Genomic DNA, 25,220 nt, shown 5'->3' with positions numbered 1-25,220 from the left:
GCCAGTGCATGTTGCAGTGGCAGATCTCAGTCTATGCACTTTACAGTTGGACCCAACTTTTGTACAGTCGGCTCCACTTAGATGCCTATCACTTAATTGCATAGATCGCTTAAGTGCATAGCGAAAGTATGGTCCTGTTTTTCCTTCATTATTATGCATAGTAATCAATATCGGATAAATGCATATTGGTTAAATGCATAAATTGTCTAAGTGCATACAATTTGCTGGTCTCAACCATTGACTTTATGCGTATTTGACACCGCTTAATTGTATAAACTTGGTCCAGACAGCTAAAGTGGAGGTCAGGGTTGTATACATGTAGACTGCAATCCCAAAGATCATAGAAAATTGTAGACTGGTGCCCCAGCCAACCTCTGCGCTCATCAGCTAAGGCGTTATTAATGCCAGTGCACTGGCTCTAGAGCTAGAAATTATTGCCAGCTGGCAGCGGCCAGATGACAACCTGATGAGTCATTAGTCACAGTAATCTCAGTGATTAGCACAAATTCCTAGTTGGCTGGCAGCCTAGTCCTAACCCCACATTGGATCAAGTTTCTTATACAACTCCTGAAGAAAGCAATGTAAATTCAACCCATTGACCAAATCTAAAATTAGTAAGCACACATGTAAGACGTTACTACTAAAGAGCGATACTCACTGTCAATAATAATTTCGGCAATAACAGTTTATAGTGTTATCTGAATTTACATGTATTGTGAAATGAAATCTATATGTAGATGTTTAATACACTGAAACACATTTATATAGCATATGAGATCTGTTTTGTTGTTGTTGTTGTTGTGGGGTTTAACGCCATTTTTCAGCACGATAGGCTATACATGGCGGCCAGTATTAATGGTGGAGGAAACCCGGAAAACCCCGGAAAGAACCACCGACCCACGAGAAGCTACTGGCAAGCTTTCTCACATGCCCACATTGGCTGAATCTTAGACTCGAACCGCTGCAGACAGAGGTGAGATGGCAGTGATCCGTAACGAAGAGCGCTTTAGACCACTCGGCGAGATCTGTTTGTATGATTTACCATTTTACAAGTACACATACATTGTAAATATACATGAATTCGACTTAAATGCATACTTCAGTCCCAAGGCTGTGCATATAAGCAGAGTTGACTGTATGGCACTATGCACTTGTCATGTAAACAATCCTGAAAATTAATGCTGGCTTATCTCTTCATATTTAGACTTGTGTGAACATAAATGCATTTGCAGTTTGGGTCCATGAATAGCATTTTCTGAAATTGTCATATAAAGCATTTGAAAGAAATTATTCAATGATTGCAAAGTGTAATTATTGATATTTTTTGTATGTTTGAGTTAGTCACTGGGTATGAATTGTCCAAATTTCAGAAAAGGAGCTTGTAACTGCACCTTTGAATGGCCTGATTCTCCCTGGAATAACCCGAAAGAGTTTGCTGGAGTTGGCCAGAAAATGGGTAAGTGTTGTTTGAGATTTTGAATGCTTGTAACCAAGTCAGTCAATAGAATAGTTGCAAAAATTCTCAGGTTACCTCTAGATACAAGATGTACAAGAAATTCTCGAGTTACCTCTAGATACAAGAGGTACAAGAAATTCTCAAGTTACCTTTAGATACAAGATGTACAAGAAATTCTCAAGTTACCTCTAGTTACAAGAGGTACAAGAAATTCTCGAGTTACCTCTAGATACAAGAGGTACAAGAAATTCTCAAGTTACCTTTAGATACAAGATGTACAAGAAATTCTCAAGTTACCTTTAGATACAAGATGTATAAGAAATTCTCAAGTTACCTCTAGATACAAGAGGTACAAGAAATTCTCAAGTTACCTTTAGATACAAGAGGTACAAGAAATTCTCAAGTTACCTCTAGATACAAGAGGTACAAGAAATTCTCAAGTTACCTCTAGATACAAGAGGTACAAGAAATTCTCAAGTTACCTCTAGATACAAGAGGTACAAGAAATTCTCAAGTTAACTCTAGATACAAGATGTACAAGAAATTCTCAAGTTACCTCTAGATACAAGACGTACAAGAAACATTTAACAATGGTAGTCTGGACAATGTTTTTTAAAACAAGAGCATGAGTTCTCAACGAGTTTGTTTGCAAATCTTTTTGTTTATGTTGGTTGTTGTACTGATGCAATGAAAGTTACAGATGTTTCAATTCATTTTATTATATTTCTATTGAAATGAATAGTCTTTTTTGTGGAACCTCAGTTTTGTGTTGACATCGCAGTCAACCCTGTTACTACTCTACTATATTCTTTGAAACCTTGGTTTTGGTTTCATTGGTGTCATTTTTCATTGTTTTGCAAAATATGTCATTTTTCTTGGTACTTACTGTGGGTTTATGTGGAGTCTTGTTTTTCATTGGTTAATCCCTTTCTTTATATCTATAAATTTCTGGTTCATAATAACAATGAAATCTATGAAAATGAATACTCCATGAATAAGTGTGTGGCAACTAAGTAACGAAGTACTCCAAAGTTGTTTTTCCACATCTGAATAGTATTATTACATGTGTGAATTTTTCTTTCCAAGCTTTCACAAAACAAATTGCCTACATTGTAGTTGCATGGTTACATTGACCTAGCCATGCATTGTTAAAGTTAGCCAGTTACTTTAAACCATTAAGAGAAGGCAGATATTAATATTTATGCCACCACTGCTTGAATCTTCATTCATTCCACTATGTTTATCCTTCCATCCCTAGAGGTTTGTTAGGAAGATGGCACAGAATCACTCATTAAAGACTAATAAAACTTTTAGGACTTGAGATATTTGTTTTTCTCAAAGACCTTATTTGCAGGATTAAGGAAAAATTATTTGAGGTAGACAAATTAAGTTTGTTGGCTTCTTTTTTTGGTTTAAATATAAGCAACCTATATTTGTGACATTTTTGTTTTTTGTTTTAAATCAAACCTTGTTAACATAAGCAAGCAAAAACCACTTGAGGTTAACAAATGAAATTTGCTCTGCATGTTTGTTATACATATAGTAAATGACCTGATTAGATTTTCATGCTTTAGAAAGTTTTTTTTATTCAAAATTTTTCAGCTTTTTGGATGTCTCTGGGAGAATGCTTTTTACAAATATTTATCTGATTTGTAGAAAAATTGATTCAGAATGCAGTGAACTATTATTTAGTGGTGTACCAATTTTCATTGATTTCATGGTCCACATATTTGAAAGACCCAATGTATAAAGCATCATTTGTGGCAACAGTTTGATTTCTTCTTAAATCCACAAATTTAAGTCCAGATAAAAATGTAATTTGTTTGCAAAAGTCACAAAATTGTATGCCTACCAAAATAAGTGAATCACAATTTTATTGGAACTTTTAACATGATTATAAAGTTAATAATTTTCTTTTATATAAGTTGTACTTTTCTTGAAACGGGAGCCAAAGTAGCTCAATTGGTACGTTATCAGACCTGTAATCCAAGGTCATGGATTTGATACCTGCCCAGGCTAGTCCCATTGACTTACTCATTGTGTCCTTCAGAAAGGCACATATATCTCTTTTCCTCAGCATACTATAAAAAAATAATGTGCTGAAGATGCCATTAAAAATGAACCAACTACAACATACATTTTTATAAGAAAATATTTTAGAATTATTGATTAAATTTTCTTATTTACCAAGATTTTATTTATGAAATTTATTGTATACTTAAGCGTGAATTCAAGGTGACTGAGAGGAATTACACAATGGCTGAAGTTCAGAAGGCACTCACTGAAAACAGGGTAAGTACTGTTGCTGATTTAATTATAGTTATTTGTTTTTAGTAGTCATTTGTCGGCTTCCGCTTTAGATCATATATAAAAATGCTACAGATAAAGTGATAGTTGTAGGTCCTGTCTACTTCATCATTGCAAGAGTTACTGCCCTTTTAATTGCAGTAATACATTATCTGTTACACATGCATTGCTACCCTTTTTCAGAATGATCTGTCCCCAGTCTAAGTCAGATACCTTCCTCCAATCAGGGCAAGGAAAGAAAAGTACATGATGTTAGTCATTGTTTGTCATATCCCCGGAATATCTTTTCTTTCTCCAAGGCCTTTTGTGCTCATGACATATAAGTTTAGATGCTCAACAAAATTCACCTTTGTTGCTGTATCTAGGCTTTTCAGACAAACATATCACTTTGATTTTGTTTTAGTTATATTTTCTCCAGTCCTAGCTTTATCTGTGTTTCATTTTGAAAGGTTTTTGCACCTTGCTTAGATGAAGTGGTACTTCAGCACATTTTTTACCAGACCAGAATGGTGTATGGGATAGCCTGTCATCCATCCATCCATCCATTGGTGTAGGTTTGTTATGATTACTCCTCCAAAACTACTTAGCAGATTGCATTGAAACTTTACACACACATTGATCCCATTGTCTAATAGGTATTAAATAAGAATGGTGCTCCATCCATCCATTGGTCTAATAGGTCATCCCATTGTCTAAAAGGTCATAAATAAGAATGGTGCTCCATCTATCCATTGCTCTAATAGGTCGTCCCATTGTCTAATAGGTCATAAATAAGAATGGTGCTCCATCCATCCATTGCTCTAATAGGTCATCCCATTGTCTAATAGGTCATAAATAAGAATGGTGCTCCATCCATCCATTGCTCTAGTAGGTCATCCCGTTGTCTAATAGGTCATAAATAAGAATGGTGCTCCATCCATTGCTCTAATAGGTCATAAATAAGAATGGTGCTCTGTTCATCCATTGCTCTAGTAGGTCATTCCATTGTCTAATAGGTCATAAATAAGAATGGTGCTCTGTCCATCCATTGGTCTGATAGGTCATCCCATTGTCTTAAAGGTCATAAATAAGAATGGTGCTCCATCCATCCATTGGTCTAATCGGTCATCCCATTGTCTAATTGAAAATGGTGCTGATTTGATGTTCGGAGTGTCAGTCCCTTCAAGGAATTTTGTTCTCAATTAGCTTATAAAGTGCAGGTAATAGCAGACATAATATGACCACATGAAAAATTCATTCTGTCTGTTCGTCCTGTACTAAGCGTACATATATTGCTATTTGTCCTATTTGTTGTGTGTGCAAAGATGCAATATGGGACTTGGAAGAAAGTTGCCAAATTTGCTGAAGAGGGAAAAAAGGTCATACTATCTCTTCAACTTGAGATAACCCACCCAGATTCAATCCAGAAATGGTATATTTCTCCTCCTTAGTGAAGTCAACATTCCCAGTGAGGGAAGGATCAGGAGCACTTTCCATGGTTCAGAAACTGTCTAAAGGCTTTGGATCACTGACAATCAAACTGTTGCTATCAGGTCCTGTTAGGGAGATATCCTTGGCTTCTTCCATCAGAAGGAAAGTGCTTTGTGCATGATAAAAGTCACACCTTCTTGTTGTATGGCAGAGCCTGTCTCGCTTTAACAGATCTGAAATGACTTTAGTTCTCTAAAGGGAGAATTTTCCATCAGATTGTCATCAGTGTACTCCAAGAACATTGCACATTTGAATGTCATTTTTGTAAAGCTTGCATCACACAAGTCACTTGTACACTCTGTATAGTTTTGTTTTCTTACTGTACAGATAAAAAAAAATATCAGTTAGGATATAAGCATTGTAGAAACAATGCGTGAACAGGCACTATTATTTTATATTAAATGAGTCTCGAGAATGAAGGGAAGGAAAATAAAAACAAAACAGAGATAGATAAATCCAGAGGTATTTATTCCAGTATGCATTTCCCCTAATCCTACCATTATATTATCAACATCATTACTGTGACTTGACCATTTTAGCAGCCAGCATTAAATCGGGGCATTTACTGCAAAAGATCCTTTATACTCAGTGGTTAATATCAGTGTTGGATTATGGGAGGGGGGGCTTCTGTCCAAACATACTCTTTGCCTATTTGTTTACTACACCCCACCCACCCCTAATATTTCTGAATCCACTAATATCTATAATCATTAACTGTCACATAATTTTGGTTTTCCCAAAGTTCTTGCTGTATTTACTGGTATATTTATTTCCCCAATTTTATTACTTTATATTAATTTTACATTAAATTAGTAGAAAGAAACAACTTTATATTAATTTATATTAAATCACTAGGAAATTTAAAGCGGATACATTTATGAAATGAAGATATACACCTTGGTCATTTATTTTTGCAGTTTATATTATATATTGCCATAACCCTGCATCTTAGATGAACAACTTGGTCTAATGGTGCTGAATTTTTAAAAACAATTGACATGATAGCATCTGTCCTCATTTAGGGAAAGAACATTTAATTGTGGAGGGGTGATTCTGGTTCTCACATGCTTTCTGAACAAAATCTATGATTTATTTTTTTAAAAAGACATCTATTATGATGGTTGAAAAAAATTGTTTAGGTTATGAAAAAAATATGCAGGTGCAAAAGATAATCAAAGCTCACTCCCCTCCCAGGAAATTAAATTGACTGCCACTTTAACATATGAACATGGTACCAAACACTAGTACTAGTAACCTAACTGTATGGTATTCAGATTAATTATGAAATCTGCATGTTAGGTCTGAACAATTTTGATAAATGCTTTTCTTGTGCATTTATTGGGAATCCATTCATATTTATACATGCTCATGCCTAGGCACACACCAAGCTGTTGAACATCTTGACTTTTTTGAAGGAGAAACTTATTCGTGGACAAAAGTAATTTACATTTATGCCATATTCGAGGCTGGTAATTCATTAAATTAAATTGGATGTGATTCACATTCTTAGTTTGATTCTGTTTGCCTGAGTTCCTATATATATATATATATATATATTGGGGTAGAATATAAATAGAAAAAAGCAACTTCAGTGACCAAGGTAATGACAAAAATAGACAAGAATTTTTATTTCTTCCCATCATTCCATATTTTTAGACCATTATAATAATAAAAAAATTACGTAATTTGCCTGCTTCTTGTTTTTGTTGTTGCTATGGATCTCGTACTGTGATTTACCTGTTCTATATTGAGCTACTCTTATCCAAGTATGCTGATTGATTATGAAGATGACCCCTAAAATGTGACCTGGAAGAAGAAAAAAAAACAATCTTCCATGCAAAATAGCAGGCAAAATTTGAATATAAGTTTTGTTGAATGAAACAAAAAATGCCATTTTATGATATTGTTATGGAGCCCACATGGTGCTGGACTTTGTAATGAGTCATCCAAGGAACAATGTTTCCTTAATTTTCTGTTCATTAAGAATGAGCTCAAGCAAGAACATGTATGAAATTTGAATATGAGTTAGATGGAATGAAAAAGTGTCTTTGGCCAAAGATCAATCATATTCTTGACTGCACTTTAGGTTTTGAAGACTTTGAAAACACAAACATCAGGTAAAAATTGAGCTTTTGATTTGGTTGAGCACATGCCTATTTATAAATAAAATTAACTGTCATGTATAGCATATGTTGCAGTCAGTATATAGTGGGTATGGCAAACCATAACAAATACTCTTACAGCCACTTCAGTTTACCTCTAATTTCAAGGATCAAAATTGCCACTTATTGAACTTGGTCCTGTGTTCAGAATTTTACTTTGACAAAACAGGATGTCCAACTGACCTATATAACAGAGATTCCAATGGAGCAGTGACTATCTTTGTCCCCTGCAAAGGATATCTGACATAAATTTAAATAAATACATAGGTGGCCAGCTAAAAACATGTTCAGCTTAGTATAGAGAAGATAGAGGATTTACTGTAGAACATTTCTGTATCATTTTGTTGGAGAAAAGCTTGCCTTACTGTGTAGGGGAAATAGAGAGGACATGCTGTACAACATGTACAAATCTGGTGACCAGAGAAAAGATTGCCTTACTGTGTAGGGGAAATAGGATTTACTATATAACATGTACAAATCAGGTGGTTGATGAAAAGATTGCCCATTTGAGGTGGGCAGATCGAGAGAATTTACTGTTTAATATTTACATGCCAGGTTGCCAGAGAAGAGTCAAGTAAATGGAGAGGATTTACTGTATAACGTGGATCTCGTACATCAAAACTTTAAAGTATTTTCAAAATGTTAAACACTAATTTTATAGAAATATACAATCATAGCCTCGATTTCTCCAAGGGGTCTGTTGAATCTTTATTCTTATTTTATATCAGAGATTCCGCAAATAACAAATTCAGAATCTTGGAATATCTATAACCCAGATATGCAGTAAACATTAATAAGAGATTGTTGTCTGAGTTTTTTCTATGTATTTGTAGTTGTTGGAGATGTTTGGATCAGGCACTGCCTGTGTAGTGTGTCCTGTAGAGAAGATCTTGTACAATGAAGAATGGCTTAAGATTCCTGAAGTGAAAGATAAGAAGAGCCTCACGAAGCGCTTCCTCGAGGAACTCACAGATATTCAGGTATGTTAGTTTGGTTCATAAATAACTGTGCCAGATATTAGTACATGCCCTCCATAAGGAAGCAGTATTATGTTATCGTTTTGCCCATCCATCAGTGAATAATTTGGTTTCAGCAAATTCAGCTCAGCTTCACATGACTTAACCATTTTTATTGCTATAGGAAGATGCCACTAGATTTGGAGATTAAAGGTCAAGGTCTAGGTCACTGTGACTAACCGTTGCATACTTTTTCCTGTGTGAAACCTTGAGTTTTGCTTCACACACCTACACCAAACTGCAGATGGGTTGCACTGTTAGATAGAAGCCTATTGATTAAGAGGCCAAAGGTCATATGCCAGGGATGCTAAGAGTGAGGACATTTTTATTTAATATAAACAGATTTTTTCAGTTCAAGTGAATGTACTTTCCTGAAACTTAAAGAGAGGTTGCCTGTCATAGTATAAAAGAAATTTATCAGTTTTGGCTTCAAGAAGTCGAACGTCAAGGTGATGCAATATGACAAAGGAAAATATGTTTCTGTTGAGTATACTTCAGAGTTGGCTTGCCCTTGATAGAAAGAACCTTGATGATTACAATGATCAAAAACTGCTCCGGTGGCCTAGTGGAGCATCTGCCTCAGATGGGGGAGGTTGTGGGTTTGATCCCTGGCCGAGTCATACCAGGGACTTACAAAAATGTTACTAACAGCTGCCTCGCTTGGCATTCAGCATTAAGAGGTTAGTGTTAGGACTGGTCGGCCTAGTGTCAGGATAATGTGACTCAGTGGGACATCATGCTACATGTCTGCGGCATGATGCCCCAGTGTTAGACATCACTGTAAACTGCCACACTGCAGACATTGTAGCAATATGACTGAAAAATTGTTAAAACTATGTTAAAAATACAAATCACACAAGATGATGGGCAATGGGCATGTTACATACTTCCAGTACTATGCTTGGTTTTAATCTTGTTGTCTCAACTGAATAAGTTATTTCATTTTTCTTATCTCCTTGCAGCAGCATTTGGGAATCTTTTGTTTGATTCTTCATATCAGCATAAATGTCTAGGGTTTTAACTAAAAGACTAATGATTTATAGATGGATCTAAGTGAAAATGGTGCTGATCTGATAACCAAAATCTTGTTGTTGCTACTTCTTCTGAATGGATGTTCATTTTTTCATGGGGTTTTCACACACACAAAAACTTTATTTGATGTCTAGTTGGATCTAATGAAAATGGTTCTGATCTGGCATCCAATATGACTCCCACAGTGGCCATCTTGAAAATCTTTTTATAGCTGCTCTTCCTGAATGGATGCTCATATCAACATGGGGTTTTAACTCGAAGAATTTTTATGGTGTCAAGGTGGTTCCAGGTAAAAATAGTGCCAATCTGTTATCCATTTGGCCATATTGAAAATCATGCATCTCTTAAATGGATGCTTGTATCATAGGGTTTTCACTAAAAGACTTCTGATCATGTCTAACTTTTTCAAAAATGGCAACGATCTGACATCAAGTATGGCCACCATGGCAGCCATCTTACCAAAAATCTTGTTATCACAGCTATAATTTAACAGCTGTTGCAGCTATAATTGAACAGTCATTTTAATGTGGGGATTTCACCAGATGGCATCTTATGTTGTCCAGTTGGTCTTAAATGCAAATATTATTGATCTGATGTCCAATATGGCCATCACAGCAACCATCTCTTGATGATTTTGTTATTGCTATTCCTCATGAATGGAAAGTCGTATTTTGAAAATATGGTTATCTCAGTTCCACCCCAAATGGCTACATCAACATGGTGTTTCACCATTCAGCTTCTTATGATACCTAGTTGGTCATAAATTGAAATGTTGCCAGTCATACATCTGGTATGGTTGCTATAACTAGTGTCTTAAAAATCTTGTCCATGAATCGATGATCATTTATGTTATGGGGACTTCAGATGGCATATACCTAAATGAACAAAATGCCCAGCTGACATGTACCACAGCAGCTATTAATAAAATCGTGTTTCACCAAAGAATATAAAAGATGGTATCAACACTTGACAAAGAAATGGTCTTGAATTCATAAAATTTTGTTTGCCCAGTAGAACATCAGTCCCTTCAAGGGATTCTTGTTCTGTATCCTTGGTCCAGACTCCAGCAAGTGTTATATTAAATGCTTCATTGATCTAAGTTACCGATATAGGCAGAAATTAATTTATTACTTAAGATGGTATCATTTGAATATTAGCCAATACAGTTTATTTTCTCATGTAAGATCTCATATTTGTGACAGAAGTTTGTCAGCTTGTTGACATTAGCTAATGAAACTGTAATACTTGTTAAGCCAATATTAGTGGAAATTGCGATAGGGATTGTAGCGGCCATAGTTTGTTAAGGTTTTGTTTCAGTCTTTCATTAATCCTCTGATCATAGGCTTGATATGTTGGCCTTGGCCATAATGATAATGGGCCTTGGCTGTAATGTTCATAGACCATGGCCATAATGTTCATGGGCCTTGGCCATAATAATCATGGGCCTTAGCTGTAATGTTTATGGGCCTTGGCTGTAATGTTCATGGACCATGGCTGTAATGTTCATGGGCCTTGGCCATACTGATCATGGGCCTTGGCTGTAATGTTCATGGGTCTTGGCCATAATGATCATGGGCCTTAGCTGTAATGTTCATGGGCCTTGACCATAACAATCTTGGACCATGGCCAAAATGTTTTTTATTTCATCCTGGTAATGGTGAGACATTGGTATCATTTTTTGGTTGGTGACAGAGGCAGCAACAACATTGTCATTGTTAAGATTTTGTTTTTAAACTTGTTTAAAGTCATTTATCTTCGATATCAAACACTGTATATAACTGAAACTCTAGTATATTGTTACAGTATACCTTAAGTTTGTACCAGATATGCTAGGGTTTCATGTGTCATCTGCTTAAGCAAAAACTGGCAAATCATGATGCCATTCATTTCAAAGACACGATCTCCAGAACCCTTGTTCTAAATATTTCAAAAGAGATTTTTTTTAGTGTTACGAAGAATAATTCAGTTTCTGATCAGACTGTAACTTAGTCTAGCACTCTTTGAGTCACATTAATATCTGTTTTAATTAGACCATGATTAATGTTGTATCCAGGATTCACAAGCTTAGATTCCCTGCTTAAAGTAATGAGAGAATATAAAATCAATCCCACTGATTATGTTGAAGAAAGGTTCAATAAAACTGAGTCAGATGGACAAGTCAAGATTGTAATTTGTCTTCTAATTTGATAATACTGTTCATTGGGACTGACTGTAGCATTTGCCAAAGCTGCACTGACATATTCACTTCCTGCAGCAGTGGTAGTTCATTCCTAGGCTATTGTCTGTTTTTTATACCAGCTACAATTAATAAATTGCATTGAAGTCATATCCACATGTGCTTTTCACCCGATGATTTTGCATGATGTCTGGATGGTCCCAAATGAGAATTCTTACCAATCTGACCTCCAGTATAACCACCACAGTGGCCATCTTGAAAATCTAATTTATTGCTACACCCAATTCTCTTTTTTCACAGAAAGACATCATGTGATGTCCCGTTGGTTCTAAATGAAAATGATGCCAATCTGGCATCCAGTAGGACTATTTTGCCTGCCATCTTGAAAATCTTGTTACCGCTACTCCTAAATGGAAAGTCATACTGACATGGGTTTTCACTAAAAGATTCTTATGATTTCTGTTTGGTCCAGATTAAAATCATGCTGATATAATTACCAGTCTGGCCAAAATCGTGTTGTTGCTACTCATCCTAAAATTGGTAAATATTACCAACATGTGTTTATTCACCAGAAGACTTCTTAGAGCATTGACTTGATCCTAAATGAAAATGATGCTGACCTTGCATCCAGTATGGTGCCATGCCACAGTGGCTTGAAAATCTTACTGGTCAGAGAAATCATACATGGTTTCAGCATTTACCAGTTAAAATGAAGAAATTTTTTTATCTTGAATTTCTAGAAATTCTTAGAGTATAGTATTAGTCCCTTCATGTCTAATTTTTAAAATTTTTTTTACCACAAGGTAGTGTGTAGTATGTTCTAATGCTGTCCAGCTTGCCATCATTTGCCTGTTTAATTTCTGCATGATAATTAGAGTTGTCCACTAGTTACCAAACTTTGTCAGTGGTCTGCACCTTATGTAAGAAAGAACCCAGTTGATATGGGGGTGAAACGATCAAAGGCCCAGGTCTGTGTCTGAAAGAATTAAAATGGTTTTCACACAGTAATGCTAGTTTGACATTACATAAATATAACAATCTGTCTGCATGGCTTGCATTTTGTGTTAAGAAGAACCTGTTCAATGTTGGGGTCAAATATCATGGTCATTGTGACTGTTAGAAGGAGGATATTTTCTACACAATAATTTGAATCCTTCATCATCTACAGTTACCAGACTTCTTAGATGACTTAGGGTTAGATTGGGCATTTTTATTTATATGTAAATGGCGTGGTTAGATTTTTGCCAGATCATAATTTATCCAGATGATGAGTAAATGTCATGAATAGAACTCGTCTTGGACTCTTGTTATTTTTTTTTAAACATTCCATATGTAATGTTTAAAGTACTGTGTAATTGGACTGAAAAAAGTATTTTGTAAATTTTCCAGTATGTAATTGAATGCTACTTATGTCCTAAATAAGCATCTAATTCGTAAAAATGACTTGCTTTACATTAAAAAATTTTTTTTTTTTTTGTTCTTTTCAGTATGGGAAGGTACCTCATGAATGGACAGAAACGTTGGAAGACTGAAATCTGGAACTAATATGGCTAGTTCAACATAGCAGATTGTAAAACTTTGAGGACAATAGATCTATTGCAGGTCAAATTGATCTTGATTTTGATCTTGATCCACTAATGAATTTAGACATTCCTTTCTTGGCATTTAATTACGATGATTTAGCATTTCTATTGCTCATATTAGTATTGTGAAATATTACTTTTATAATACACTGTATTCCAGGACCATTTTAAAATATCAATATTGAAAAGTTTTTCAAACTATTTTATAAATTTATAAATTTTAAATATACTGACATGCCATGTTAGAAGTATATATTGAAGTTTGTGTAAAGAAGAAACTGTGTACTGTTTTTTTGCCCAAGAAATATTGGAGAATATTATTACAGAGACAAACAGGGGAAACCCTACCATTTTGCCTTTCCTTCTGCAGATGGTATAGATTAAATGATTTTTTTTTTTTTTTTAGAAATAAATTTCATGTGTGGACTGACTATATAGATCTATAGAGTGTTAATAATTCTCACAATTTTAGAATTGGAGCACAGCTATTTTGAATGGGAATTTTTTCAGGGGTAATGTTTTTTGAAAGTGCCAAAAGTATATACTACATAATTGTATATGTAACTGATATGAAACATTTTTGTGTATTGATAATTAAAATCTTGATTGTTTGCTTCAAAATTTTGCACATGTACTTGCTATGAAGTCAAGGTCAACTGCAAACAGGATATACCCAGATGTACTGTTGCATAAGATACTGGCAGATTAGGGCTTTTGTTGATAAACTGATTACTCCTAACAAACAGCATAGACCCAGATCTGCTGTTGCATAAGGTACTGACAGATTAGGGTCTTTATTATACTGATTACTCTTGAAAAACTGCAGAGACCCTGATCTGCCAGTGCAGTATGCATTGACAGATGTGGGTCTCTGCAGTTTGTAGTTGAACTTGACTTACAAGTGAGTATATATGTCATACATTGATGGTGATTAAGTTGTGGTCAGCAGATTCCAGTTCAGTTCAGGTGACCAGGTTCTTGACATTTGTCGTCCATTTATTGCCTGAACTAAATTGTTGTAATTACACCATCTTACTGGATGAAATCCAAAGACCTAACTGTAAATATTGTCTCAGAGTTATATTTAAATCATGTTTGCAATGCATGGACTAGTCAATACCAATAGGATTGGAAGGTTTGTAGTTTTAAACTTCTCCATATCCATTAGCTGTTTGACCTACCATTTTACCTCTTAAGCTTCTCAGCCAGTCAGGTATAAGCTACACCTCTCAGCCAGTCAGGTATAAGCTACACCTCTCAGCCAGTCAGATATAAGCTACACCTCTCAGCCAGTCAGGTATAAGCTACACCTCTCAGCCAGTCAGATATAAGCTACACCTCTCAGCCAGTCAGGTATAAGCTACACCTCTCAGCCAGTCAGGTATAAGCTACACCTCTCAGCCAGTCAGATATAAGCTACACCTCTCAGCCAGTCGGGTATAAGGTACACCTCTCTGCCAGTCAGCTCTAATGTACACCTCTCAGCCAATCAGCTATAAGGTACACCTCTCAGCCAGTCAGCTGTAATGTACACCTCTCAGCCAGTCAGATATAAGGTACACCTCTCAGCCAGTCGGGTATAAGGTACACCTCTCTGCCAGTCAGCTCTAATGTACACCTCTCAGTCAATCAGCTATAAGGTACACCTCTCAGCCAGTCAGCTCTAATGTACACCTCTCTGCCAGTCAGGTATAAGGCACACCTCTCAGCCAATCACCTCTAACATACACCTCTTAGCCAGTCAGCTCTATTGTACACCTCTCAGACAATCAACTATAAGTCACACCCCACAACCAATCAACTAAAAGGTACAACAGCAGAAATGTGAATACTGTATTTATGGTGCCTGTAATGGTAATATTTTGTGTCGGATTTGAAAGCACCTGCTTTCCAAAGAATAAACTCTTTATTTGATGTAAACTCTCTGCTTTCCCATCATCTGCAAATAGGACTGGATATAACTAGGGTTTGGTGTGCTATTTTACAGAGCAGCAATCCAGTTAAATTATTGAGTGTTGAGGCAATTGGAATAAATTGCTTACTCATGGACACACTACTGTAGCTGACCCAGGCTGATCTAATGGCATGATTTAAACCTGCACCCTTTCAGTCGTGAGTGTGGCATACTAACCACCGAGCTACCATGGCTTCTATAACTTGGGTAGTTATTAAGATCACTTAGTTGCAATTTTCACTGAGAGGCATCTTTATTTATTCATGTCCAGCCATCAAGAGATGCTTGTTAGCAATATTGTGAAAAAGATACACGACGTGCAGATGAATTGTATAGGGTTATTTGTATTCATATGGATCTGACCTCTTTAGATTTTTAGGTTTTTAAAGAAGTATTTGAATTTGTACACTTGTTTGTTATTTTTAAAACTGGACCTGGACTTGACAGAAACCCTGTTCACACAATTATGCAAATCCCACCTAAAGTAGATAATGGGGTTATTTTAATTCATATGTTGATGACCCAGTCATAGACACCTTTTAACTAAACCTTGTTAGCAATAGGCTAAACCACCAAAGATCAATTAAATTAGGTAGGCATTTTTTTATACATATACTGATGACCTGGATAGATTTTCATGCCTTTGCAGTAATATTTTCACATTCATGTTAAATTATTTGACTTCTTGATGTACAGTGGGACTGTGGAGACGTATCTTTTTAAATTTAGGAATTTCATTTGCTTTGACTCTTTGGTGTTTGCAGTGGAGTTGTGGGGATGTGTTTTACAAAAAATGAATCTAGTTCTTTTAGAATTTTCAACTTTTAAGAGCCTTTTTACAGCATTTACATTTCTAACTGATAATATAGATCTGACCTGAGGGTCATGTAACTTTTCAGCAGCAGGTTAGCAAGTATACTTGCTTATAAGTTCGATCCTACTGCAAGCTGCATGGAGCCAGATCTGCCATTGCATAATGTACTGGCATATCAAGGTCTATGTTGTTAGTTTTACTGATTAGTTGTAACAAGCTGCATAGATTCAGATCTGCCAATGCATAATTTGCTGGCATATCAAGGTCTGTGTTGTTTGTTTTACTGATTAGTCCTAACAAGCTACATATATCCATATCTGCCAGTGCATTATTGGATGACAGATCTGGGTCTGTGCAGTTTGCAATTGGATCGAACATAAAGTGATTATATGTGGTAATCATTATATGGAAGCATATATGTTGCTGTATATTAATATGTTTGGGACTGTAGAGTGGTTTTATTTATTTGCTGCCAAATTTTGTCAATTTTTTTTCATAATTTTATTATATCAGTTGGCATTATTATGATATACTATTTATGTTCAATTTTGCACTCGTTAGAGTTCCACATGTTTTATCAAACTTATGTCACAAGCTTATGTCACTCTGTGATTATGCCACAACCTTTTCAACAATGTCCTCTGCATTGCTCTGCACATGAAATGCAGTGATAAAACGTTTGCTTAATTTTTCCTATGAAAAGTGATAGAGGTATTATCATGTGTAGGAGATAAAAATTTGTATTTAGTTTGCACCTGTCAGAATAAAAATGTGATTACTATACAATATGAATATTTTTCTGTGTAAATTTATAGAATGATAAAACTTAATGCATTTTGTTACAGCTAACAGATGTTCACAGCAATTATGGTAATAAGTAAAAACAACAAAAACAAAATGAAATACTTATGCCATGATACTGTCTACTGAGATTTTGTACCTGAATAAAATTTATCAAAATCCACAACACAGATAATTGAATTTCATGATATCCAGAAGTTTTAATGCCTCTGGCCATTCCTGTAATATGTAATTGGGACCCAGGGAGAGCACTTTATATATGGAGTAATCACCTGTAGACGCACTTTACAATTTTGTATGGGTTTCTTATGTGCGTAACCAGAATACCCTAACACATATTTTTTTAAAAGGGCCTTCCCTGTGTACAATGTATATTTAAAATAGAACAGCACTAATTCAATGACATAAAGTAACAAGTTCATTTATTTCCATTTTTATGACAACAATTGTGCCAACATCCTTAACTTACAGTGCTTCCTCATATAGTCAGGTAATGGATTCCATTTATTGGGTTGAATCCTTTTTTTTGTCTTCATTTTTTAAGCATTGTGGTATAGAGAATCACTTTTCTGCCACTGAAAACAGCGTCAACAATAACAAAGTTTTGCTTCAGGTGTTTGAAAGTCACATTTGTTGATTTAAAGTGAAACGAGTGTATTTGAGTAATGAAGCATTCATAAAAACTTGTTTTTAGTGGTTAAGTGTTGGCTGTGGTTAATGTTTTCATGGTATTATAGTTTACTGTGAAATATTTGTATACTGAATTAAGCTGTGAAATATATGCATGCTTTTTATTATGGACTGCTAACATTTTCCTTTGATAAAAACACTTTAAATTGGTTAATTCAGAATAACTTTGGACATGGAGCTTAAAAACTAAACTCAAACTTCAGGTTTTGGTAGTTAAGGTACAGCTCCACTCCCATCACCAGTTGTCTTGTACAGTATAAGCATACTTTGACCTTGGCAAGGCCAGTGACACTGAATGTAGTCTGGAGTGATTAAAGAGTCGAGATCAATACTAGATACAAACTGCTTGTGATTTAGGCAAATACTATAGGTATTGAAATGTATCATTGTGGGGGAAAAAATCATATCATCAAAATGGTGATGAAAATTGTAATGCCAGTGGTGACATCACCTCAGCAACTAATGTTTTGTCTTTGGTCAGTTAGGAAATATATCTGCTGTTAATGTGATACTTAAATGTTTAAGCTTAATTTTTTTTTTTTTGGTACACTTTCTCACTCTTTTTATCCGAGTGAACAGATCTGCCAATACTGTACATTAAATAGGCATTCAGGGATGCATACAATATCTAAAAACAAATTACTAACAACCAGAAGTAAGTTATTTTAAAGTTTTCCAAATTGTCTTCAACTTAACTGAACTTAGAAAGTTTCTATTTTATGTTCAGTGTCACCCATACATGCTCCTTGCTATGACATTAAGTATCGGTTTTAGGGCAGGCCTCAGGACTAAATATAATACTAAAAATTGTTTTCTTAGCAATTATAACTCCTGTTAAACTCATAACTATATTTGCAAACAATAAAGAAATTGGAAGTTGTTATTGCAGACCAAAATTAAAGAGTTGATTGAAATTTGAGAGTAGATACCTGTTATTGGACATAACTACAAGCTTGCCAGTGGCAACAGAATTCATGTATGACTGCAGAAGTAAAAATAAGTAAATAAGCAAAATCTTAATATGTAAACTCAAATCATTAAACGCTTTTATATATAGATATTATGCTTTGACGGCTCTTGAATCTGACCACTCTGTGATTATGCTGCCGCCCATTCAACAATGTTCACTGCATTGCTCTGCACAGGAAATGTACTGATAAAAAAATTTGCTTACTTTTTCATATGAAAAAGTGATTGAGGTAGTATTGTGTGTAGAAGATAAAAATTTGTTTGCATTTACTGCCAAGTACGGAGAAAAGTTCACATTATGCGAACTTGTGTCACTGATACTATAAAAGTTTTGGGCATTTGATATAAATAAAACCATGCCTAATACATCATGTGGAATAAATTAATGTAAAGTGTCCTAGTCTGTTGAATTAATTTCTTATAAGAAAGATTTGTTAGAAAGCCAAGACAAGATTTTGCTTGCTTGAACATCACATACTGTTTTGTGTTCTTATTTGAGGGACCCTATTAGAAGAAGATTGGTTTATCTGAGAAATATTGAAAAGCACAAGATATTTTGTTCTGATTGCTGTGTTTTTTTAATAGTGAATCAAGCAGAGATGCTGCCGGGGCACGCTGTTGCATGAATTATGCAAAATTTGCACGAATTTCACACTTGGAGACAAGTGCTGAGTGTTTAAAGTCCCACATATGAAAATATACTCTGTGTAGTAAAAACTTTTTATTCAGCTTTTACCCTAAAAAGTGCTTGATGTGACACGTCTCTTTTTGTAACTGTTTACATTATGGTTTCTTCAGCTTGATATGAATGGTTGTTAAACTAAATTTGATTGGCATTTTGGGCCCTGGAAGAAGTTATCTGTCATAGTTTGAACATTGCATCAAGAAAGTTTTACAAATGCACATTTGTAATACAGGCTACCCAAAAACTTCCAACGGATAATTCCAGGTGTGGTTTATCTTCAGAGGACATTTTTGTTTGGCAAATACTGGTGTATGAGAGTGATGAAGGCAATTTATTTTTAAACTTAGAAGTATATCAGTTATTGGAGATGAGAAAGTATTAATGGAAATAACCTTGTAGTGATGTTGAACACCAAAATGGTGTTAAATACTGGTCTAATGTACATGCCAGTTAGACCAAAACAGATGGCAGGCTGGTCAACAAGTATTTCAGAATTAAATGTAGAAAGGCAGACTGACAAGCTGAATGAAAATACAGACATTTTAAAGTAGAGTGCAGTTTTCATTTCTGTTCTCATCACATTTTAGCCGTGTGAGATCGTGTACTACAAAATCATATAGCCCTAGTGAAAGGGTTGAGATAAATTTAATAAATAAGAATCTAAAAATGAAATTAAGAAGTAAACATTTACTTGATCAAAATACCTCTGTCTGAACAAGTACACTATGGAATTAATGGGCTTTGAATCCTAATACAGCATTATGGAATAGTAAATTTAGTATGGTAGTCAGTAAAGAAAGTGAATCTTTGGCAGAGCTTATGTTAGTGAAACATTTTGTTTGGGAGCAGAAGTATCCAATACCTGTGAGCTGTGGAAAATAGTACATAACAACCATAAAGACAAGTTTTCAAACTTGTTCCACCTGGCTAAGCTAGCTGTGTATTTGCCGTTCAGACTGCAGACTGAAAAGGGGTTCTCAGCACAGAACATTATTCATATTTAGGTTAGGAATAAAATTAAGCTCAGAAACAATCAACAGATTAATATTGATACAGCTAAAGGCAACATCTTTTTTAAAAAATTGTTTTAATAGAGCTTTTACAGAGTAGAGCAGGAAGAAAGAGAGATGTATATTGAAGTATTATGTAAATATTGAACTATGATTGTTTCTTCCTCCCCCTCCTTTTTGTTCTACCCCCCCCACCATTATTTTTTTTATGAGGGTGGCTCTTCCCTTTAGATAAAATCCTGGCAGAATCTCTGATCAGGTGTTAATATTACCAACAAGAATAAAGATGCATGTTGGAGACTAAAACCAAAGTCATATAGTGTCAGAGATCATAGATTGTTCCATTTCCAATAGATTAGTAGAGAGAAGTAATAAAGCCATGCATTTGGTTGCAAAAGCAAACCATTCATAATTTGTACTAATTTTTTTGAAAGTACATTGATCTATGATGTGCTTATCTGATCACCAACTTAAATCATTTGCATAGTCTGTATTAATATAAATATACAAATAGACTTCACATGCAAACTCACTAACACTCAAGCACGCAAAAGAAGAATATACATGCATCAAGAAAAATTTTGTGTTATATTGGGAAGTGATATGTGGTAGTAGATACATGTTTAGCTGTTAAAGTTTTAAAAATGAGTCGACCTTTCTTGAAGGTAAATATTTTATTATGCAACTATGTTAAATATTTTTCTGAAAGTATTTTGCAGTATAAAAATATGCTTTTAAAACTTGGTGTTTTCTAAGCATAGCATGAGCTCTGTATTTCATGTTTTGCAATCAAAATAAAGAATTTAATTGTATTGCCCAACTTTTGGTATATAAATCTTAATACACACGGTTTCCAGAAATCTTAAGTATATATATATATATATATATATATATATATATATATATATATATATATATATATATATATATATATATATATATATATATGTTTATATTTATATAATAAGCATTTTATGCTTTAGACTGCTTGTTTACAAGTATCATCTTTGAGCAAATTTATGTTTTCAAAAATTTATTTATTACAATAATTTGGTGAATTAATTGACCATGAAAGGCTGTTAAATTTGTATCTTTGGTGCACTTCTTGACCAAGAATTGATTTTTTTTTTCTCCAGTTTTGATAGCTTTTATGGCATCTTAATTTTCTGGACCAAGTCTTTGTCTTTTCCATAGTTTTTATTTTATTTACCTAATCTTTATATAAAAATTTTACATTTTTATTTGCTAAGAGGAAAATTGTTTTTGAATTTACATTCATAAGAGTGTTTTCCATTGTTGAAATAATTTGTAATCTTTCTTTATAAGGATAGCTATGATGATTTGAAGTTTTGTATCTGGTGCCCCCCACTGTATACTTGAATTAGATCTAGTTACCCTCCAAGTCTGCTTTTTGTTGATGTTTCCTTTAGAAAGATCTCTCTCTCAAGAATCTCTTTGTTTCTAGAATACTTTTTTTCTTCGGGTTCGTTTATTCTAAATGCTAAATTCTTTCTTTGATCTTCCCTATGATTTGAAAACTGGACAGAATCGGACATACTGGCATGTCTCATTTTCAGGGTGTCATAAAAATATTATATATCTTTTAAAATATGTCCAGTTTGTTACTGTATATCTTTTAAAACTTGCACAAAGTTTGTTTTGGAATAATATATAATGGTAACTTTTTTAAAGTATCCAATATTTGTATGCGATATGCTTGTATGTTTTATTCATTCGTCAAAAAATCTCAATCGTTTATTGTTTCCCATTCTTTTCTTGAAGTGAAAAATTTCAAATGTGCATAAATCTCTGTTGCATAGAAAAATTTCATTTGAATACTGTGGAAATAATAGAATTTTTGATATGGGTTTGTTTTTATCTCATTAGATAGAGCATATAAAGTTTTGTTCATTGTAAACTGGAATAGATTTGCCTTGAAATGAAATGAAACTATGTGTTGCTTTGAGATAGATATACATTTTTCAGTGGTGCTGTGTTTGATTTTATACATCATCCAGACAGTACAGATCCAGTGTACATGCCATTATATGCAAGACAGCATCTAGGGTAGATAATGTTCGCCCACCTGAAAATTTCAAGTATAAAACTAAGGCATTCATTTCTCAGAGTTCTGGGTTTGCATAGTTTGCCACATGTTCGCTAGCCAAGGTTATGATATGTTAACCCTATCTACACTTTGTTGGATCGAGCAGATATTCCTGTGCTTTGTGAATTTAATAGGCTGTGATGGCTAGCCACCACATCCAATTAAACTTAAGTTCAAATTTGAACATGGTTCCTACATGATTGAGACAAGGGGAGCACATAACTTTAAAGGACTTTTAAATAAGCAAACTTCCACTGCTGGTCCATGTTTGTACAAATACTGTTCACTCAAATACACCTGTAATCACTTCCATCTGGTATGTAGTCATACTTTCAATGTCAAACCTACAAAGTATCCTTTTTAAGTCAATTGCCTGCACCATTTTCAGCCAATGTACAATGCACCACTGTTAAATGCTTTTGGTTAGTTGACATTACATACCAAGGGAAGCAACTCATGAAATCCAATATGTTTTGCTAGGATGAAGCATTAAAATACCTGCTGGATCTACCAAGGTGTAGATAGGGTTAATATATTGGAACCTTGGCTGGCAAAGATGGGTTTACATTTTATACAATAATTGTTTTTCAGTCGTATTAACTAGTAATCTGTTTACCAGTAACTGAGAAGAGAATTTTGTGACTGTTTAAGAATAATTTAATAACCTCCGATTCCTTATTTAATTTTTGCACAAGAAGCATAATTTCTTCTGAAAGTTGAATACTTGTTTATATTCATAACTATAAACACAGCTAAACAAAACTGTTGATCAGTTTTTATTTCTTACTGTCATCATCTTCAGCCATGTTTCATGAAAACATTATTTAGTTCTTGGAATTATAGAGTAGAAATTTGGATTGAGCCATTCTAGACTTCTTAGGTAGTAGATTTCATTTTGATTGGTGTGTTATAAATCCTATTTAAAAAATTTATAAAGTGCAGGATTTATTAATGAAATCTTTACTAAGCCTGACAAAATAGTTTTCACCATTACAAATATTTTCAGAATGCCATTTTCTTTGCCAAAAACTACATGGGTAAGAAAACTTTGCAAATTACAGTTGTTTCTGACAAAATCATTTAAAAGATAAAATGTGGTGTATGATTTCTATTGCGTATGTTCTCAGTGTAATTGTATTTGGCACTATTGTTCAATATAATTTCATTTTAACACACATTAATTGGAAAAAAACTTTTAAATTAAAGAGAACTTATAACCCAGCATATCTAAATTGTTTTGACAGTTAGATATTTTCTCAAATTTGTGCTCTATATCCTTCTATGGAAGAGTTGCTTGTTTTATTTTATGAAATAAATGATTATTGATATTTTTGTTTCTTTAAATTTCCATCTCTTTTGCATTATAAAAAGGTGAGTTTTTATATTAGAAAGTAATTTCACACATAGCAGCAAGTTTAGTCAACTCTTTACAAAGGTTGGAGGGGCCCCGAGTGGCCGAGTGGTCTAAAGCGCTCTCCGTCACGGATCACTGCCATCTCACCTCTGTCTGCGTGGGTTCGAGTCTCGGGCTCGGCCAATGTGGATATGTGAGAAAGCTTGCCGGTAGCTTCTCGTGGGTCGGTGGTTCTTTCCGGGGTTTTCCCCGAGTTCTTCCTCCACCATTAAAACTGGCCGCCATGTATAACCTATCTTGTGCTGAAAAATGGCGTTAAACCCTATACCAACAATACCAACAACAAAGGTTGGAGTCCTGAATGGCCAAGTGGTTGAAGCCTCTGTGCAAAGGTTGGAGTCCTGAGTCACCAAGTGGTCAAATCCTCTGTGCAAAGGTTGGAGTCCTGAGTGAGTGGCCAAGTGGTCGAAGGCACTTGCCTTTACAGATCATTCACATATCAATCATCTCTGTCCACATGGGTTGGAGTCTGGACTTTGCCAACATGGGTATGTGACAAAGCTTGCCAATAACTTTCCATGGGTTAGTGGTTCTTCTGATCTTTTTTCAACATACATTCTTTATACTTGCTGCCATGTATAATCTATCATGTGCTGAAAAGGGACATCAAATGCCCCAAACCAGACCAATCCTTTGCACAGGGATTAATTAAACAACCAATTCATTTCACAGTGTGAATTAATGGTCACTGCAACACAAATTTGTTTTGCTTGTTATATTTTTTTTACATGTGGTTCTTTAGGCAGAAATCTACTTCGTTAATGTTGTGCAAATATTGAGCAGTTTAAATTGTGTGATAAGTGTGTTTTATAATGAGCAGTTTAAATTGTGTGATAAGTGTGTTTTAGAGACAGAAATAAAGACATGAATTGATTTTGCAACATTACTGATAAAATCTGTTTTCTATTTTTTTTCCCCACCCTTTACAGAAGTACGTGAATACACACTTGCATACATTGTATTTCACTTTATAACTGCATTCTGTTCATTACATTTATTTTTTGGAGTTGCCCATGTGTACTAACTATAGTAACACAGTTATATTTGGAGTAGAAACATTTTTATTCTATTATTTTCTAATACTTTTTCTTAGTTTAAATCCTAAATAGAAATGAATTGTGAAATCAAATACACATGTAAATATGCAGACTGGGATAATGGAAGCAGTTACACAGCTCATTAACATGAGAGCTCTAGTAGTTACACAGATCAATAACATGAGAACACAAGTACTTACAAAGATCAGTAACATGGGACCACTCATAGTTACACAGCTCATTAACATGAGAACACAAGTACTTACACAGATCAGTAACATGGGACCACTCATAGTTACACAGATCATAACATCAGAATGCTAGTAGTTATACATATTAGTAGTATTATTTATAAATGTACACATCAGAAGATGGAAAATGTATGAAATTATATCACCCTACCATATTGATGGAGGGAACATATGTTGCCAGTGACTGTCTGTTTTGTCCTGTCTGGTCCCATTCTGTACCTTCCCATCTGTGGCAAAGCTGTGTCTGCTTAGTGACTATAGAGGAACTGCATTGATTGAAACCAAA

The 25,220-nt window shown here is 34.6% G+C and overlaps 1 protein-coding gene across 2 annotated transcripts in view; it reads left to right on the top strand.

Moving 5' to 3' along the window:
- Positions 1-24,541, top strand: part of LOC149787652 (branched-chain-amino-acid aminotransferase, cytosolic-like) — a 54,765-nt gene extending 30,224 nt beyond the window's left edge. Inside the window, exons 8-12 of one of the 2 annotated variants that reach the window (XR_016424082.1) lie at positions 1,371-1,456; positions 3,680-3,748; positions 8,229-8,375; positions 13,107-23,667; positions 23,935-24,541. Coding sequence is in view for 1 of the 2 variants with exons in the window: in XM_089973843.1 (XP_089829969.1) it covers positions 1,371-1,456; positions 3,680-3,748; positions 8,229-8,375; positions 13,107-13,151 (347 nt within the window). In the remaining variant the exon portion in view is untranslated. Of the gene's footprint in view, positions 1-1,370; positions 1,457-3,679; positions 3,749-8,228; positions 8,376-13,106 lie in introns of both variants that reach the window. The other variant, XM_089973843.1, reaches the window with a different exon arrangement.
- Positions 24,542-25,220: the final 679 nt, after the last annotated feature.

This window comes from Sinohyriopsis cumingii, chromosome 11, assembly GCF_028554795.1.
Source record: "Sinohyriopsis cumingii isolate HCF-2022 chromosome 11, ASM2855479v2, whole genome shotgun sequence".
In the NCBI taxonomy this organism is placed as follows: domain Eukaryota; kingdom Metazoa; phylum Mollusca; class Bivalvia; order Unionida; family Unionidae; genus Sinohyriopsis; species Sinohyriopsis cumingii.
The sequence above is the reverse complement of the archived record's forward strand: the minus strand, read 5'-3'. Positions and strand labels throughout refer to the sequence as shown.